Here is a 14849-nt window from a genome sequence, read left to right on the forward strand (position 1 = left end):
CGTCATTCATAATTCATTGAATCCTTCCAAATAATACAGAATCATCATATGTTTAGCAATTACTGTTCAAAAGTTACATGGAAAAGTGAATTTTAAACCATTATAGTTATGTTCTTGTAACTCCTCCTTATGGGCACACTTTTGGCAATGTAACATGCTTTCCATTGCATTAAGAAGTTTAGAGCACTTGGTTTTGTTGACAGGTAGAGCATTTCTTGTTCATTTATAAAATCAGTGCCTTGTGAAAGACAATAATAAGAAATGTAGTTTATCCTTCTGACCAGTACCTGTCATCTCAAATGGTCTAAAACATTAAATCTTTCTTCGCTACAGAGAACTTATTTCTAAATTAATATTTAGAATATTTTAAACTGACATTTTATTAGCCTTTTTGAAAAATTGGTCTTGCTTATGCATTGTTATTGCCCTTGCCCTTTAGACCTATTAATTCAGTTTTATAAATTAACAAAGCCTTGAAATATATAAATTATTTTTCAAAAGGAAGTGAAATATGGTATTTGCCTACCTTCTGCATGTATGGCTACAAAAATGGCGATTTTTTCTTTATATTCTTACAGTAAACTCTTGAAGATCACAGCCAAAGTTCCACTCCCTTTGTCTGTTGCAATGTTGGCCTTTGGACGAATGCATTTATACAAAGTACCACACTTTGTAATGTTTTCTCTTCTTCTACATGTGCTGTGTTGTATTGTGTAATGTTCATTATGCATACGAAGAACAGTGCAGCCTAGAAACTTAACACTGGAGATGGGGAAAAACTCAACAAAGAAAGGCCTAGATTAAGATCATCAGTAGTTTACATTGCGTGGGAAAGAAGACAGAACTGTGAATACTTTGAGAAGTTCATGGTTCTGTTTGTGTTGCTTAGAAAGATTTCATGGTGTTTATTTCCTGACTGTGAAACTCTGTGTGTGTGTGTGTGTGTGTAAGCACATAAATCATCAGTGTAACATCTCAATCTGTTTGCCTTGTAGACACTTCAATTTCTCACTATACTTCTCCGTTGAAACAGACTTTTTTTTTCCTATTCAGTATGCCATACGGTGCGTATGTTCTGAACTTGCATTTCTTGCAGGTCTAAATTATGCTGGTTAAAACTCAATATGTTTCAAGCACACTGTGACTATCACAATAACTCCACAGCCACGTATACTTTTAATTATTTTATGCTACATTTGAAAGTTGCCACAGTTGTGTCTAGACAAACTAGAATGTACTGCTTATATAGAATTGTTATTTCTATCAAATCATTTGTTCAATCAGTGTGAGCTGAACATTTTTGAGATTATTGAAAGTCTTACACATTTTACTTTTTGTGAGAGTGAGAAAACAACAATAATCTGTGTAGCTTTCTATTCAGGAAGGATACCAGCAGATTCATAAACAATTTGCTGTAATGTTGTTTTAAAACATTGTCAGATTTCTCTGGAATTTTCTCAATTCTGAAACTACTTCTTGGACCTTGTCCATATGTAGAAGCTAGCAAACGATATATGGTGTTGTGAGTTTACAGTGCAGCTGCTGTATCGCACTATATCCAAGTAGGCAAGGCAGGTTTTTTTTCCCTATTGTAGACAGAGAATCAACCGTCTCATAATAGATATCCATACGTGAAATTAATATGGAATAGTTACAACACTGTAAATTCATGCCCTGCCACACAGGGCTAACTTCCTCACATGGACAAACTCTTAGTAATAGTGGGAAATACTGACCATCATTATTAGCTCTGTATAAAGTTTTATCTTAGTGCCTAGATGCTACAGTGACTGCCATTTATAATAAAGCCTAAAATAACTATGTGCAAGGAGTTCTGTCCCCTGGGTATGTGTTTTGCCAACAGAAGAAATCTCAGTAGCCGTTAGGTTAAGATGATCTCTTGATTCTGTGTAGAGATGAGCCTACTACTTGCTTCTGTGTTAGCTGTCTCCACTCTGTCCGAGATACCCGTTATCTTCATATGAAAATACTAGACCAGCTTAATCATCTTATATGAATACTAGGAGGAAATCTGCTACCCACAGTCAAAGTATATTCTTGATATATAGCAGTACAGCTAGCCTGACCCATTAATTTTATCGTATCTCATTAATCTTGCCTGAAGTGCCTCAGTTAGTTCTAGTGTGTTGTTAGGGTCAATTAAGTTGAGCTGGCTGGAAGACTTCATTCACACAGTGACTTTCTGAAATGAAGGACAGATGTGAAGTAAGCACGTGTTTTGTCGTCTTGTATCTAAGTCAGCAGTTGAAGTTATCACCGAGTCACTAAAACTGCTTTAACTGAGTAAGACTATTGTAGTTAACCAAACCACTGTCACTGCTATCAGTAATCTATATGCTGGCGTTCTAAGTCTTCACCTTTTCTAAAAAAAAAAAGGTTCAATTATACACAGTGTTTGTAAATCAGAAGTTACTTGAATAGATTATATCATGATACTTTCTAATCAAGTGTATGCTACAGTATGTGTATATAAGAATTTGTGTGTCTAAATATACTTGTAGCTAAATGTACCAGTTGGTTTAACCTAAAAATTGCTGTCCAGACATAGAAGAATAGTTTCTCTACTTCCAAATGGCTGTGAATGAAAGATGGTGGCAGAACTGCATGGGGGCTGGTAAAAGGCCGTCTGTGAGATGTGCAGGGTCTGATTTCTGTGGAAGATAATGTTCCTTGGCCTTCGTGGTCCTTTTGGCTTACTACTGTCTGTAACTTCTGATTTTGTTTTGCTATCTTAATGGGCTCTTTGTGCACAAATCCATTTGTTGGAGGTGTTGATGGAATAAAATAATAATCAGAATAAGGAGAGCAAACAGTCTCTGCATGTAGTAGCTTCCAAAATCTGCCACAATGTGAAACTTGACTGAATTACATAGAATAACACCAATTTTTTTCATTTAATGCTATTTTTAAAGCTGGGAATTGTATTGATAGTTGTTACCACCTTTCAAGAAATAGGTTACAGAATCTTGCATATATTCCTACCTGATTTTCAAGTTGGAGGTAGGAATTGATATAATCCTGAGTCTGGGATCCCGGATGACAGAATTTCTCACATTTCCCTCGAGGCTGCCTTTTTTCCGAGATGGTTTGCCTTCACTGGGGAAAGGAGGGGAAAGCCTTACGGCTGCTTTGGATTTACATGCATTCTGTGTCACTTGCTAGATGAAAACTGTTCTCAGTGTTGCACGTCTGGGTTTTGCAGTGATTGTGGACTCTGTAACCTCAGCTGTTTGAGACATTAGGTGTCTTAATCCCAACTAGATTTTTTTATATAATCAGTGAAGGGGGACAGGATGAGAACAAGTCCAGAGAACGATTTGTCCCGTTCTAAGAGAGGATGAATAATCCCGCTTGCTATTCTGAAAAGGATAAGATTATTTTTTTTAACAGCCTACAATTGTTTTTCAGGTAAAATACAACGATAGTTTTGTTACTTTTCCAGAAGAGGCTTCTGTTACGAGAATCTCTAGTTCTGCCACTGTTCACAATTGCAATCCCAGCAGAAACATAGGCTAACCCAGTATAAATACTTTTAACTGTGTGTATGAGGAAGTGTAAATATTACTGAAATATCCTTTATTATGAATAAGCTACATCTATAAAACAGCTTTTGGCAAATATATTCTAACGTCTTTTAATAACTTCAACTAAATTAAAATTCCAGTTTATTCTTCAAATTGTAGATTACCTAGGCTGTGTTGGGAGGGGCTCCAAGACTCAAATTAACTTGTAATGGATTAGATCTCTGCTTTAAAAGGGAAGATTTCTATTAACATGCAGACCCAAATTCTGTCATTCTCTACTTTTTCAGAAGTGGAGGTACTAATTTGGCAAAAATACTGTTCTTTATCCATGTGAAATTTCACCACATTCAGATGGAAATTATGCCACATAATCGAGCCTTTAGGTTGAGATTAAGCCACCATTTTTTGGCTTGTACCTCAGGATGCATTCAAAATAAGAACTATTTGTGTGGCTCTTTTCTAATTTTCTTTTTTTTATAAGCTATCAGGAACAGAATAAGAAAACAGGGTAAGAACTTAAAGAACCAAATGTCACTAATTTTAGGTACGGCATATCTGTACAGCAGAATCTTTCTTTGGCAGGGGCAGGGGGAGATTTAATGGAAGCTTTTAGTGACGTCTCTGTACCTTGAGTTGCTCTTGAGGTCTATAGTCTTTTCTGGTTGATATGATCAAACATGTGTTCCTCATAGTCTTATCATGCTGCAATCATAATAGCTACACCTGTAGCTAACAGTTCATAGAAGGTCTGTATCTGGTAAGGAAAAACTGTTACCTCTTCACTGGCATTACCAAATGTACCTTGAAACTGAATGAATGGGTGTTGTCCAAAGGTGGTATTTTCTGTTTTGATTTAAAAGTTGGTTGCCGTATGTCATGTTTCAGCATCCTGTTAAAAGGATTGGGTTTTGGAGTTTTGATTGTGGTTTTGTTTGTTTTGTTTTTAAAAAAAAAAATATTGCAGTACCTGGAATTTAAGTTAGTATTATTTCTAATATTTAGAGTTCTGCTCTGATTTGGGTTTCAAATAGAGCTGATACATGTAGCCATTCATTCCAAAATATTACCTTGCTAAGTTTTAAAACAAACAAATAACACAACAAAACCCTAAACAATGTAGTAGTCATATGTTGCAGAAGACATAGAGGCTGCCTGTATGTCTAAGTGAACTTTTCAACTATAACCTAATTGGGCTACCTTTAATGTCAGCATTAAAAAAAAAAAAGATGAAATGTACTGATGCTTAAAAAAACCCAAAAGCATTGTTGCTTATGTCAGTATTTGGCATGAAGTCTAGTTTTCCATGTGTTTGCCAGTAACAGGTTATGAACTTGTTACTTGACTTTTTTCTGAAATCTGATACATCTGCTTCTAAGCTTTGATAGGAGAGAATAAAGTTGATCGTGTGCTGTGAATAAATGTAAACATCTGAGAAGCTTTCATTTGATCAAGTTTATTTCAATACTGATAAGTGTTTTTAGACTTTTGTCTTACTGATACTGAGAAAAAACCAGCCATTTACAGACCTTCAATACTCTTGAGTTACTGAATATGTTTTTAGAAGTGGTTAAAGTGTCTGTACAATAATTGCACTGCTGTTTTAAGTCACTAAGCTACCAGAAAATTTTTAGCTGTAAAAGAAACTAAATTTTTAATGCTTACTTTCCATTTCGTGATCAATGTTAGTCGCTTAATTTACAGCTTTGACTTTTTACATCTCTCTGGGAGACAATCAAGCTAGGTTTTATAAGCACTTAGCACTGTACTGGAAAAGGTTTTAAAACTTGCATCGCTGTTCCTTTAGGGGAGACATGCTTTTGTCACCAAAGCTACATGCTGCTCTCTTATACCTCTGGAAATGTGTGCCAATGAATGACAACTGAAAACAGATTCATTTTTATGTTGAAGTAAAATGGGGTTTTGACCTTTTTTTAGAGCCAGAACTTTAAGCTAGTATTCATAATAGAAACCTTAAAATCTCTAAAAGCTTATTTGAAAACCTTTTAAAAATATTTTAGTTTTCTGATGTATATTCTTATTTAGAGAAGAATGTATTTAAAGCTTTTAATCGGCTCATTTATTTTAAAGCCTAAATAAAATACATAAATTTCATCTTGTTATTAAACATTACTGCTTTTAAAAGTAAATTTTAAGCACTTAAGGAGGCAACTCTATAGCCCTTACTTAAGCAAATCTGCGCAGCACCTCAGTTTTTCAAGTATCTAAGCACATAGCTGCCTTGAATATGTGCTTATTGCCTTGTAGCACGGAAACCTGAGTCAAAGCTGTGACGTTTCGACTTCAATTTTGCTTAAGATTTAGGGTCTCATTCTGCATTCTTAAATACTCACACTGTCATAAACAAATCTTGTAAGCGTGGCCTCTGGGCGGTTATTGGCAGGTTGCGGTTTCTGTAGGAAGCTGTGTGGTATCGGAGAGTTTTGTGTCTATGCAGGTGGGGAGTGGCGCATGCAAGCTTGTTGTTTTGCAGCACAGCATTCCAGTTCCTCCTTCCATACACAGGTATCCTTGGTTTGCGGTGTCCTGCCGCTGTCGTACAAAACGGAACGTTCGCAGGAACAGTGACTGCCCGAGTGAAGTTAAACAGCGGCTGCCTTGTACACTGTTGTGCTATTGCAGTTTTGCATGTTTGTTGAAATACCAGCAAAGACACTTTTTCCCCCTCTAACTTAAATAATTTCAGGGCATATATATTAAGTATTGAACATGCAAGTGTGTTGATTTTTAGTTTTATAAAATGTTAAGTGCACTATTTGGGGACCAGTTCAGGCTTCAGTTATTTTCCACTTAAGTCATTTCAGACTGCAGCACCTGACAACTTAAATATTTTACAGAAGTCTACAAGTAGTTAGACATGACATGTATAATTCGAGTGCCAGACCAAAACTGACATGTGAAATTATCCACTGTGACTTTAAACTTGTAGCTTTCTAGAGCAAAAAAAAAAAAAAAAATACTGTGCCTTAAACCAGTTAATTAATACACTTTAATACACTTTAGCTGTAGCCTGTGGACTTCTGTAGCCTTACATTTGATTTTTGAAGCTGACCAAATATCTGTGTGGATCATACTGAAACTTGGTTTGGGGAAAATACTGTAAAAAAATTTTGACCCCCTTTTTACACATACAGAAATGAAGATTTATGACAAGTAACAGTATATTTGTGGTTTGGAATCACACCAACCAAAGTCCAAAAGTTATAGCTGAATTAGTTTCTCAAGTCTTTCCATTGTGACAAAAAGAAAAATAAGGAAGGAAAACTAGTCTTATATCTGTCTCGACTTGGAAGTGTGTGTGTCAAATTTTTTTTTTTAGGAAATGTTGTTCTTTAATTTCTTCAAAATAAAAACCAAAATTCTCTAATTGTAATTTAAGCAAAATATTATATTTAAGCCATTGAGTATCAATATTTATGCCAGCGTGAGAAGAAAACTGAATGGGGGTGGGATTGGTTAGTTCTATTAAAGGTCCAGAAGTTTTGAATAATGGACTTCACTTTTTTTTGAAAAATATTCATATCTAAAACTCTGAAAGGTTTTAGGGGGGGGAAAGTCTATACCTTCTGTTCTTCTCAGTTCATTAAAGAAAACCAGAAATAGTCAAGATCTTAAAATCTTGGTTTGATATAGTATAAGGATTTCTTAAGTATATTTTTGAATACAAAGAGCAGCCACTGGCTTTCCTTATGTGTCTCTGCAGGATTCTTTGTATGTTTTGAACAAATCTTCCCAAATTGTGACTTTTTTCCTCCCAGTATTAGTACCGTGTAACACTGAATCTTGAATAAAGATGCCATCTGAAAGCTTCTCATTGGACTCTGGATATTTAGATATGCACACAAAGTCCTGCATGTCAGATATCCAAGTAATTGTTTGAAGCAATACAAATCAAAGTTATTAACCTTTTATTGAGAACTAACTTGAATGTGGCTACTACAATGCTGCTGACACTGTGGCACAACAGATAACATGCACGTTTTGTGTCTTCCCTGTTACTTCTGTATGCTAGTTTAGGACTTATAAAATCTCTCATTCTGGTGACCTAACTTCTTTCTTTTGTGATGACATTGTTTCAGTAACCCTAGCCATTGCTAATTTCCTAGCTACAGGAATATTCTAGTATTAACATCACTGAGAGAGCAGAACTACCTTTAAGGCTTTTATGTATTATGTCTAGAAAAACTGTAACCTAGGTTTAGTAACTTGACTCCCTACTTAGCTTTTAATTGTTTTTCCAAGCACAAAGACAGAATAATGCTGGCCAAAATACCTGTTTTGGGTAATGAGGTGTGTGTGCACACTGGTTTTTTGTTTTGTTTTAAGAGGACTTAAAACTTTGAAGAACACATGTAATTTTGGAGAAAATCTATTGCTTCACAAGCAACTGGGTTTACATGTTTTTAACTTCCTTTTTTTCCAGTTCTTACAGAGCTAGCGTAAATCTGGTGTTGTAGGTGGAGCTAACTCTACAAGAGATGTTGACGGGGTCTTACCGAGAAGTGTTTGACTAATGCTATAATAAATTATTGTCCTTATTAAAATGCTTATAACTGAATTCTCAGATACAGGTCATGCAATACGCAATAAGCTTTGGCAAAGGTCTTGTCTTGTGAGATGCTGAGAAACTTTGGAGAATAGGTATCTTCAGCTAATGTTGAAATTGCTGAAATCTCAGAATCTTTTAAAACCGTGCTTTTAGATACTGGTACTTTTTTGTTGAAGTAGAGGGCAACTTGAGTGGGAGCTACTCTGGGGCGTTTGTATTCTGTTTGATTGTTTCCCTGTCTTCAGTATATGCTTCACTTTTTTTTTTTTAAACCTAAGCATGCATGACTTAAGAGTACACTGTATAGCATATGCTTTGTTAAATAAACACTTCTGTATACTTTTGTATGGTGTTCTAACATGGTTGCATTATACAAATGGTTGTAATTCACAAAAAGTGCCACTTACTGGTCATACTCTGTAGAGTGTTGTGAATGTTACTTGTACTTCTGTTGTACAAACACGCTAATGAGTGTCGTGATGAATGTTTGCCTTTAGTCTTTGCTCAGGTACTCATGTGGAGCAGTTTGGTGCTTTTCCTTCTAATTTGTAATACTTGGGATTCTAAGCAGAAAATAAAACTAGTGAACAAAAGTGTTGTGGTTAGAGCAGTATTTTAAATAACAGACACTTTTTTTTTTCCTCATCTTAAATGCAATAAAGATCATACTTGATGAAGATTCTCTCAATATCTTGAGTCGCGTACCTTAGGCTGCTATACCTGCCTTACTATCATGAATGGGAAATGCAATAAAATGGAAAAGTTTGGTGAATAATATAGTTTATACAGAGCATCATGTATAAAAACTGTCCTCAGCTAAACTAATCTGGTTTAAATTTTTACCTTTTTGAAGTAACTCGCATGAAACTGAACAAATGATGCTATGAGCATTTTCAGCTTCAGTGCAATTTAATTCAAACATATGAATATTACTTACTGTGCCATAAGGGCTATATAATTAGTATAGCCACTTTCAAAAGATTCGGTTTACTGAAGATGTGTGTCTACATACCTACTTTGTCAAGAAAACCTAGTGCTTAAATTTGGCTGCATTAAAAAGGCAGCACACTAGCTTGGAAAACATTTGTTAAACTAGTTACTGTCCTCAAAGGAGGATGCAATTTTGTTCCAATAGTGTAACTATACTAATAATATTTGAATATGACTCTGTTGCAGTTATATTTGACTTTCACTGAAGGAAAGAGCTATAATGAAATTATTTAACAAAAAAAACCCAAACAAAAAAACACCAAACCCCACACATTAAAATGAGCACTAAGTCTAAACAGACTTTTCACTCAGTTTCTCAAACACTTTTAGCTCAGGAAGCAACAATACAAATTTGTAGGCTTTTGTTTTTAAGAGGGCTCACAGAAAATATAAGCTGATTGAGTATCTTGCATATCTGCATGCTTCGTCAGTCAAACCAAACTCCCTAAATTCTTGCGGTAATAGAATTTGTTTCAAATTTAGACTTCTTTGCTATGTTTTACTAGCATATATTCCCCCCCCCCCTTTTTTTTTTCTTTCAAAATAAAAGTAATAAAAGAATTGGAGTAGGTGTGTATGTGTAAGAAACCCACCTGCTGTTCTGGCCTTTTTTTACCTTTTTTTAAAGCTAATTAAAGAACTAAAATCTAATCCCAAACTGTAAACTGAGCCTTTTCCCTTTCCTGTCACTTCCTCTAGTGGAACGTATTTCTACTTCTGGTTGACTTAGAAGGTAAATTACACACAAAATTAAAGTAGAAATAAGTATCTACCTAGAAAATCAACAAAGAAAGTTCCCTTGCACAGGACCTGCTTTTTATAAGTTCTTTTGTTGCTGCTGCTGTTCTGGTTCTTGGGTCTACTCACTGGAAGTTGTCTATTATGAAAAGTAATTGATGGCTTTTCATGGATTTTCTCTTGTGTATGTGTGATTTTATTATTTTTTTATTATTATTCCAAGTCTGTAGGATAACATACAAGCTGGATAAATTGACTTGTGTTTTTATATGTTACTGCAGTTATGAAAATAATTCTGCTAGGATTTTGTTTAGTGTGTGGTTAGTGAAGTTTGGATGTTCACAACTTTGCCTGCCTGGAAGGGTGGTGTTATGGTTTTGGTTTGCTTTCAAAGTTTAAACAAGAGACAGACATAAAGCTTCTAGTCAGAAATAAACATCTATAATCTGGAATAAGTTAATGGCCAAAAATCTTTAGTTTAAACATGTCTATTTAGAGCTCTACTTTATGTGATACTAACTGAAGTATCATCTAAATAGTGGAGAGAAGACTGTAATGAAATCTTAAGCAAAAAATCTGAGCAGCTGTTAGATGAAGAATGCTATGAAATAAAGCCCAGGTTAATTAGCATAGCCCTCTTTGCAGTCTTTGTCTCAGTTTCTAGTCTGACGGGAAGATACTGCCTGCCAATAAAGTCAGGGTAGGAAAGCAACACTCCCAATTAAAACGTTATGGTTTTGGACCTTGAAACAGACCTTAAATTGCCCCCTCTCTCTCCAGCATCCAGAAAATTATATACCTCATCTTACTCAAAAACCATTCAACCAGCTATAGTTATCTGCTAGTCATCATGCCGCAGATATGGCTAACTAATTTTCATTAAAAGTAATATTTTGATAAAACTCTTTTATCTCTACTGGGATTTGTTTTTAACATGCTATATGCTTACCAGCGATTTTCTGCAACATGGATTAGGGAGGAGGAATTTGCACTGCGCTGTTCGATAGCAACAGGTCTTAATACTCTTAAGGATGAAATTCTCAAGGGTCTTTATGTCATGGATGGAAATGGAATCATTACTGTATTTTTGAACTCCTGCTAACGTCATTGACACCCACCTACAGTCCACTAGAAATATAAGTGCAGAGATCGGTTTGTTCGCAGATTACAAGGAGACTAACCAAGAAGGGGCAAGCCAGAGCCAAATTCACTGGTAAGCTTTATTTTAAAGAATGTGAAAGGGAGAATTACTTTTTTCTTCTTTTTTCCGCCTTCAATCAAGTTTTGAAATGGGTCTTTAGTTTATTATGCCAGGTTGTATTATTATTGCACTTATTAATATATGTAGTACCATTTAATTTCATGCAATTTTAAAAATGGAGCTATCTGGATCTCAAGCCATATTTTTGCATTCTCCTTGGAGCGCACAAAGATCTGATGCTGTAACTGATTAGCCAATGAAAATGGCTGCGTGTAATAACAACTCTAAATTTACAAATGTAAATATTTTGTGTTAAATGTCATAGTAGTCCCTCCCAAAAATAAAACCCAGTGTCTAGGAATAGCTTTGGTATGGGAAACAATTCTTTAGAATAATTTGTTCTACCTTAATGTACTAGGAAAACAAAAAATAGTCGCTAGCGCACAGGTGTAACCTGCAGGAGGCAGGTCTTCCTTGCCACGCATAAATTATTTCCAGCACTCCGCTGGATTGTCATGCTTGCTCTGTTTGTTACCAGCGACAGCTCTGTAGAACTTAAGAAGTCTGGTTCATTGTCCTTCTTGCAGATAGTCTGTTATCTCTTCAACATGTGGAAAGTGGTGCTCCTGGGTCTGTACACAGTATTGGCTGTGAGAGGGCTGGCAAAGGGTGCTCCTTTCCAACCAGAAGAAAAATGGAAGCCTCTAGATAACCCTAGAAACAGAGACCTGGTAAGGAAATGCTGCAAGAAAGATAGCCTACATTTTTTTTTTGGGGGGGGGGTTTATTTTCCATCATGAGAATTTCTGTCTTCTAAATTTAAAGGTAAGAGAGGTAAGAGTGGTCCTTTAAGTGCAGCATTAGTAACCGCGCCCTTTGTAGAGTCAATAACCACAGCTGGATGAGCATTCCTCAGTCAAGATGTACCACTTAACTGAAAAAAATTTCTCGGTCTGCAGTAATGTATAAAACTTCCTTCTGTCTCCATCCAGCAGCTTTAGGTTTTTAAAAAAGCATTTTGATTACACAACCACTTGTTGTATGAAACAGAAGAGGAGTGAGTATTCCGTTTCTCTCCAGTGTGTACTCTGTTAATTGCATGTTGTTTTGCCTTCTGGGAGTACAAGTTCACATCTGACACATTGTCATGAATCGTGGCTAAAGATCTGAGAGTTCATTACAGCTAAGAAAATACCATTAAGAGAACATTTGCAAGACCTTATAAGAAATTTGTGAAGGAAAAAACCCCAATTTCCCACAACTCTTCACCACTGTTTTAAGAACCATTAATTTCTACTTTTAAGCAATCTGAGAGGCCAGTTCAAATCAATTGCCCACTGTTGCTAACTCTTTAGAGAACATGTCTCTTAGAGAAACACGTAACAGAACTCTGCAAGGGTTTTGCTGTGCCTGTTTTATAAGGAGTAAAGTTTAAATCCTCTGTGGTTCAGTGGGGAGCATCGGTGATGAGTAAACAGTTGGATGCTGTGGACACGTCTGGCTGGAGCAGATATGTCTGAATTATTTTGCCTATATTGTACCAGTTTATGATCAAAATAGAGGATTTCATCCCACACGGGAACAAATATTATACCTACTTTTTGTCAGTAGAAATAATTAATCTCTGTTTGGCATGCTCTATTTTCACATATGCAATATGTTCAGTTTTTCAGAACGCTCCAGGCTTATTTTTCGGGCAGGGGTCTCGATCTCAGAAAGTTTCCAGCGACTTTCACTATGAACAATGAAGGACCGAGGCCCGTCATGTTCTACTCAGATCCTATTGCTTCTGCGTTTGCAGATTATGAAGAAAGGAAAAATTCTTTTCCGAGTTATTTCAGAGGCTGAAAGATGCTGCTGACCAAGGTAAAAGAGGATGCTTTTTCCTCTAATGTTGTTACATGTAACCAAGTGAAAGATTTGGATTCAAGTGATTCTTACTTCTGTCTGAAGTATAAAAACAACTCCTTTTTCAGAAGAAATTAAAAATGTAGTACCTCAACTCTTGTCTAAAGTTGGTTTAAAATTGTTGAGGTCGAGATTTATAAGGTATTTACTGCTTTGGTAAAATAACACATGGTGCTCGTGCAGACCTATGTAGACTATGCTTTTTTCTTTTTTCCTTTTTTCTTTTTCTCCCCTATTTCATGTGGTGAAGAATTCTGAAAACATACAGATAATAGAGAACACAGGTTTTATTTAGGTACTTGGTATCAGTAAAATTATGAATTGAGGCTAATGGTTTCCTGTCATATATGTATATTAAGAAAATTAATTTAGACTTAAGATACTGCACTAACAAAGCATACGTTATCTTTTACATCTTTGTCTACTCATGCCGTTATCCTTTCCTACCACTAAAATTAAAGGTTGATAAAAGGATTGCACCTCTCTGTAAATATGAAATAAAGCGGGTCAAGTGTGCATCATCAGTAAATCCAGACAGCTACTTTATCTATGTATAACCATCCTCTGTAACAAATAAATCCTTTTATATCTCACTTTGAGAGCCAGTGAGTACTGGGAATTCTGAGGCAAGATAAATCATTGTTATCTCCCGTTTTTCAAATAGTTGAAGATTTCAGTGAGATTTGAATCTAAGCATTTTAAAAGAGATTAATTAGTAATCAATATTCACCTCAGGATTTTGAGCTCTGCCCTGCTCTCTGCCTGCTTAACCACATCTCGTTTTGTAACCCGAAGCACAGCCCCGCTGTCCTTCACCCTGAGTCAGGGCAGAGACCGCACCCAAATCCTGACCCCAACTTCTCTTTCTGCCACATTTTTGGGTCAGGGCAAAAACCAATTGCACCGCACCTGGGCACGGCGTGAGGCACGTGAGGGGCCGTTCGGAGGGGTGCCGTACCGTCTGGGAGAGCTACAGCACCAGTGGTGCAAGCGGGTTTTGCTGGGTAGCCCAGGGCGGTCGCTGCAGGTCTGGGCGCGCAGAGGTTCCCGGAAGGGCCGGCTGTGCCCGCCGGGCGGAGAGACGCTGCTGCGCGGGGCTCACACGCTTCTTGTTTTCCCCTTCCTTCCCCCCCCCCCCTTTCCCACCCTTCCCCCCCCCTTTTCCCCCCCCTTCCCCCCCCTTTTTCCTCTTCCCCACCCTTTTCCCCACCCTTCCCCCCCCTTTTTCCTCTACCCCCCCTTTTCCCTTTTCTTCCCTCTCTCCCCCCCCTTTTTCTTCCCTCTCTTTTCCCCCCCTTTTTTCTCCCCCCCCCCTTTCTTTCTTCCCCCTTTTTTCTTCCTTCCTCTCCTCTTTTTCAGGCACCAGCTCCGGAGCTCCCGCCGGCCGCCCCTCCCCCGCGCCCCGCCCCTCCCCGCGCCCCGCCCCTCCCCGCGCCCCGCCCCTCCCCGCGCCCCGCCCCTCCCCGCGCCCCGCCCCTCCCCGCGCCCCGCCCCCCGGCTGTGCCCAGGCCCGCCTCCCCCGCCGCGCTGCTCCCGCCCCGGCACCCGCTGTCCCGCTGTCGCCCCCGCCCCGTGCCCAGCGGCGGGGGTCGGTCCGTGCGCGCCAAGGGGCAGCGCCCAGCGCCGCCCCGTGTCTGTACCGCGCCGTGAATAAACGTCTCCCTTTGGGTTACCGGAACGAGGCCTCCTGAGGTGTTTTGCGCCAGTTCTGCCGACGTTCTGTTACCGGAAGGCTTCTGGTGCCCCGGGGCGGCCTCGGCCGGGCCCTGCCCGCGCCAGGGTGCGGTTTGTACGCTGCAACTGCGGCAGCCCCGGCGTCAGGGGGGGCAGAGCCGGGCCGTACCGGGGCGCTCCCCCGCCCCGCAGCTCCTGGGGCGCGGCCGCCCGGCCCTAGGCGGCG

General features: G+C 38.3%; 2 protein-coding genes and 1 long non-coding RNA gene across 4 annotated transcripts in view; 2 read left to right on the forward strand and 1 right to left on the reverse strand.

The window, feature by feature from the left end:
- PGAP1 (post-GPI attachment to proteins inositol deacylase 1) overlaps positions 1–6523 on the forward strand; it is a 38894-nt gene extending 32371 nt beyond the window's left edge. For both annotated transcript variants that reach the window (XM_080399358.1, XM_080399359.1), the window contains one exon: positions 579–6523. In XM_080399358.1, the coding sequence (XP_080255484.1) occupies positions 579–717 (139 nt within the window). In that variant the 3' untranslated portion in view covers positions 718–6523. The remainder of the gene's footprint in view (positions 1–578) is intronic.
- Positions 6524–7423: 900 nt separating this feature from the next.
- LOC308068551 (uncharacterized protein C2orf66) lies at positions 7424–13548 on the forward strand. Its single transcript, XM_080399374.1, has 2 exons — positions 7424–11772; positions 12707–13548. The coding sequence occupies exons 1-2, from the start codon at positions 11557–11559 to the stop codon at positions 12887–12889; spliced, it is 399 nt and encodes a 132-aa protein (XP_080255500.1). The 5' UTR covers positions 7424–11556; the 3' UTR covers positions 12890–13548.
- LOC308068552 lies at positions 11623–14762 on the reverse strand. Its single transcript, XR_013930005.1, has 3 exons — positions 14623–14762; positions 13039–13203; positions 11623–11755 (listed from the first exon to the last, which is right to left on the reverse strand). It is a non-coding gene; the product is annotated as an uncharacterized lncRNA (long non-coding RNA).
- Between the last annotated feature and the right edge of the window lie 87 nt (positions 14763–14849).

This window comes from Falco punctatus, assembly GCF_963210335.1.
Source record: "Falco punctatus genome assembly, chromosome: 8".
Lineage (NCBI taxonomy): Eukaryota > Metazoa > Chordata > Aves > Falconiformes > Falconidae > Falco > Falco punctatus.